Here is a 4,430-nt window from a genome sequence, read left to right as displayed (position 1 = left end):
GTAACTTATATACTACTATCCCTTAAACGTAGACCTAGAACCTAAGGCGTAACTTATACCATCCCTTAAACGTAGAGCTAGAACCATCCAGGTCTGCGTAGATTAATTTCCTAGCATGCACTGGTAGAAAAAGAGGCTTCCGTCCAGCCCCATAAGTCGCGACACTGTAGGAACCGCGACTAATGATTTCTTTAGTCGCGGTTCGGCAGACGAACCGCGACCAAAGGCCTGGGCCAGGGCGCTCGGTGGCCAGCTGGTGCACGTGAGGGGCTTTAGTCGCGGTTGGCCAGGCCAACCGCGACTAAAGGTGCCCAAAGGCCTTTAGTCGCGGTTTGCCATGCCAACCGCGACTAAATCTCCTCCCCTATAGATACCAGTTCAGCACACTCACTTAGCCATTTGGTGCCACTTCTCTTCACAAGCTTCACAAGGGGGTGTAGGTTTGCTTTTGGTTCCTCTTATGCACACAAGGTGTTTGATGAAATGCCCCAAGAGCGTGAAACAAACATGATATGAAGTGTTGGAGCCACACTTGAGGTTCCTCATTTATTTTTTCCTCCTCGATCGCGGTTAGCAACTTGAACCTTTCATGCATGTGTGTCATTGATAAAATATATATGCATGTGTGTTGTTCATTGTTTAATTTCTATTGTTTATAGCTAGTTAGTTTAACAAATGCATGATGGTTAATTATATATTTTATATTATAATAATGCAGATGAATCGGCAATGGATGTACGGTAACCGACTCTCCCGCGAATTCACTACGGGTTTGAAAGATTTCCTCGTAGTGGCTAATGCGAACAAGCAGAAGGGTTTTGTTATTTGTCCATGTGTTGACTGTAAGAATCAGAAGGGTTACTCTTCCTCAAGAGAAGTTCACCTGCACCTGCTTCGGCACGGTTTCATGCCAAGCTATAATTGTTGGACCAAGCATGGAGAAAGAGGGGTTATAATGGAAGAAGATGAAGAAGGGGATGATTTCATGGATGAAAGCTATCTTGCTCATTTCGGTGATACTTTCATGGAGGATGCTGAAGGTGAAGGGGAAGGTGAAGGGGAAGGTGAAGGTGAAGAAGAGGCACGTGATGAGACCGTTGATGATCTTGGTCGGACCATTGCTGATGCACGGAGACGCTGCGAAACTGAAAAGGAGAGGGAGAATTTGGATCGCATGTTAGAGGATCACAGAAAGTCGTTGTACCCCGGATGCGATGATGGTCTGAAAAAGCTGGGCTGCACACTGGATTTGCTGAAATGGAAGGCACAGGCAGGTGTAGCTGACTCGGCATTTGAAAACTTGCTGAAAATGTTGAAGAATATGTTTCCAAAGAATAACGAGTTGCCCGCCAGTACGTACGAAGCAAAGAAGGTTGTATGCCCTCTAGGTTTAGAGGTTCTGAAGATACATGCATGCATCAACGACTGCATCCTCTACCGCAGTGAATACGAGAATTTGAATGAATGCCCGGTATGCACTGCATTGCGTTATAAGATCAGAGGCGATGACCCTGGTGACGATGTTGAGGGCGAGAAACCCAGGAAGAGGGTTCCCGCCAAGGTGATGTGGTATGCTCCTATAATACCACGGTTGAAACGTTTGTTCAGGAACAAAGAGCATGCCAAGTTGTTGCGATGGCACAAAGAGGACCGTAAGTCGGACGGGGAGTTGAGACACACCGCAGATGGAACGCAATGGAGAAAGATCGACAGAGAGTTCAAAGATTTTGCAGCTGACGCAAGGAACATAAGATTTGGTCTAAGTACAGATGGCATGAATCCTTTTGGCGAGCAGAGCTCCAGCCATAGCACCTGGCCCGTGACTCTATGCATCTACAACCTTCCTCCTTGGTTGTGCATGAAGCGGAAGTTCATTATGATGCCAGTGCTCATCCAAGGTCCGAAGCAACCCGGCAACGACATCGATGTGTACCTAAGGCCATTAGTTGATGAACTTTTACAGCTGTGGGGCAGACCTGGTGTCCGTGTGTGGGATGAGCACAAAGAAGAGGAATTTGACCTACGAGCGTTGCTTTTCATAACCATCAACGATTGGCCTGCTCTTAGTAACCTTTCGGGACTGTCAAATAAGGGATACAATGCATGCACGCACTGCTTACATGAGACTGAAAGTGTACATTTGCCAAATTGTAAGAAGAACGTGTACCTTGGGCATCGTCGATTTCTTCTGAAAATTCATCCAGTAAGAAAGAAAGGCAAGCATTACAACGGCAAGGCAGATCACCGGCCGAAGCCTGCGGAACGCACTGGTGCTGAGTTATTTGATATGGTCAAGGATTTGAAAGTCATCTTTGGAAAGGGTCCTGGCGGACAATCAGTTCCGAAGGGAGCTGACGGGCACGCAGCCATGTGGAAGAAGAAATCTATATTCTGGGAGCTAGAATATTGGAAAGTCCTAGAAGTCCGCTCTGCAATCGACGTGATGCACGTTACGAAGAATATTTGCGTGAACCTCCTAAGCTTCTTGGGCGTGTATGGGAAGACAAATGATACAAAGGAAGCACGGCAGGACCAGCAACGTTTGAAAGACCCTGATGACCGGCATCCGGAATGGTTTCAAGGTCGTGCCAGCTACGCTCTGACCAAAGAAGAGAAGGTCATCTTTTTTGAATGCCTGAGCAGTATGAAGGTCCCGTCTGGATTCTCGTCCAATATAAAGGGAATAATAAACATGGCGGAGAAAAAGTTCCAAAACCTGAAGTCTCACGACTGCCACGTGATTATGACGCAATTGCTTCCGATTGCTTTGAGGGGGCTCCTGCCGCAAAATGTTCGAGTAGCCATTGTGAAGCTATGTGCATTCCTCAATGCAATCTCTCAGAAGGTAATCAATCCAGAAGTTCTACCACGGTTACAGAACGATGTGATCCAATGTCTTGTCAGTTTCGAGCTGGTGTTCCCGCCATCCTTCTTCAATATTATGACGCACCTCCTGGTTCACCTAGTCGAAGAGATTTTCGTTCTCGGTCCTGTATTTCTACACAATATGTTCCCCTTCGAGAGGTTCATGGGAGTATTAAAGAAATATGTTCGTAACCGTGCTAGGCCAGAAGGAAGCATCGCCAAGGGCTATGGAAATGAGGAGGTAATTGAGTTTTGTGTTGACTTTGTTCCTGACCTTAAGCCGATTGGTCTTCCTCGATCGCGGCACGAGGGGAGACTAAGTGGAAAAGGCACGATCGGAAGGAAATCAACGATATGTATGGACGGCCATTCTCTGACTGAAGCACACCACACTGTACTGACCAATTCCAGCTTGGTGGCTCCGTACTTTGAGAAACACAAGAATATTTTACGCTCGGACAACCCGGGGAAGCCTGAATCCTGGATTAGGAAGGCCCACATGGAGACTTTCGGCAGTTGGTTGAGAAAACATTTAATGAATGACAATGATGTTGTAGATCAGCTGTACATGTTGGCCAAGACACCATCTTCGACTATAACGACTTTCCAAGGGTACGAGATAAATGGGAATACATTTTACACGATCGCCCAAGATAAAAAGAGCACCAACCAAAACAGTGGTGTCCACTTTGATGCAGCAACCGAGAATGGGCAAGAGGTCACATATTATGGTTACATAGAGGAGATATGGGAACTTGACTATGGACCCTCCTTTAAGGTCCCTTTGTTCCGGTGCAAATGGTTCAAGCTAACAGGAGGTGGGGTAAAGGTGGACCAGCAATACGGAATGACAATGGTGGATTTCAACAATCTTGGTTACCTTGACGAACCATTCGTCCTAGCGAAAGATGTCGCTCAGGTTTTCTATGTGAAGGACATGAGTAGCAAACCGAGGAAACGGAAAGATAAGAAAACGATCAGTACATCATGCGATGATCCAAAGCGCCACATTGTTCTTTCAGGGAAAAGAAACATCGTGGGAGTGGAGGACAAGACAGACATGTCAGAAGATTATAATATGTTTGCTGAAATTCCGCCCTTCAAAGTGAACACCGACCCAAGCATTAAGTTAAATGATGAGGATGCTCCATGGATACGGCACAATCGTAAGCAAGCAGGGACACAAGGGAAGAAATGATGTGTAATAATTTATTGTACCAAACTTTGTTGAATGGATCATGTGAATTATATTACCCGTGATGTGTTTGGTGTCCATTTTCGAATGATTCGAGATACCACTGATGATACATGAAATTTGGAGTGATTTAGTCATACTCCTGCCTAGGCTTATAATATGCATACTCGTAGTCTTCATAGCTGCTGTCGTCGTTGTACTGGTAGTCGTCGCCTTCTAAGTTGCCGCCGTCGTCGTCGCTGCTGTCGTCGCTGTCGTCGGGCGGCGCTCGTGGCTCGAACTGAGGGTAGCGCAGGCGGGGGATATCGCCGGCCGTGATGTAGTCCATGACGCTCTGCAGAGTCCGGCCGTACCACCATAGCCGACGGCC

At 46.7% G+C, this 4,430-nt stretch overlaps 1 protein-coding gene across 1 annotated transcript; it reads left to right on the top strand.

The window, feature by feature from the left end:
- Positions 1–733: 733 nt before the first annotated feature.
- On the top strand, positions 734–4,018 carry LOC123399074 (the record flags this gene model as incomplete). Its single annotated transcript, XM_045093496.1, has 3 exons — positions 734–2,422; positions 2,537–2,786; positions 3,063–4,018. Coding segments are annotated over exons 1-3 (2,895 nt in total), but the record flags the coding sequence as incomplete, so codon positions are not given.
- Positions 4,019–4,430: the final 412 nt, after the last annotated feature.

Source organism: Hordeum vulgare, chromosome 5H (genome assembly GCF_904849725.1).
Source record: "Hordeum vulgare subsp. vulgare chromosome 5H, MorexV3_pseudomolecules_assembly, whole genome shotgun sequence".
NCBI lineage: Eukaryota > Viridiplantae > Streptophyta > Magnoliopsida > Poales > Poaceae > Hordeum > Hordeum vulgare.
Note: the sequence above shows the minus strand (reverse complement) of the source record. Positions and strands in the feature narration are given on the sequence as shown.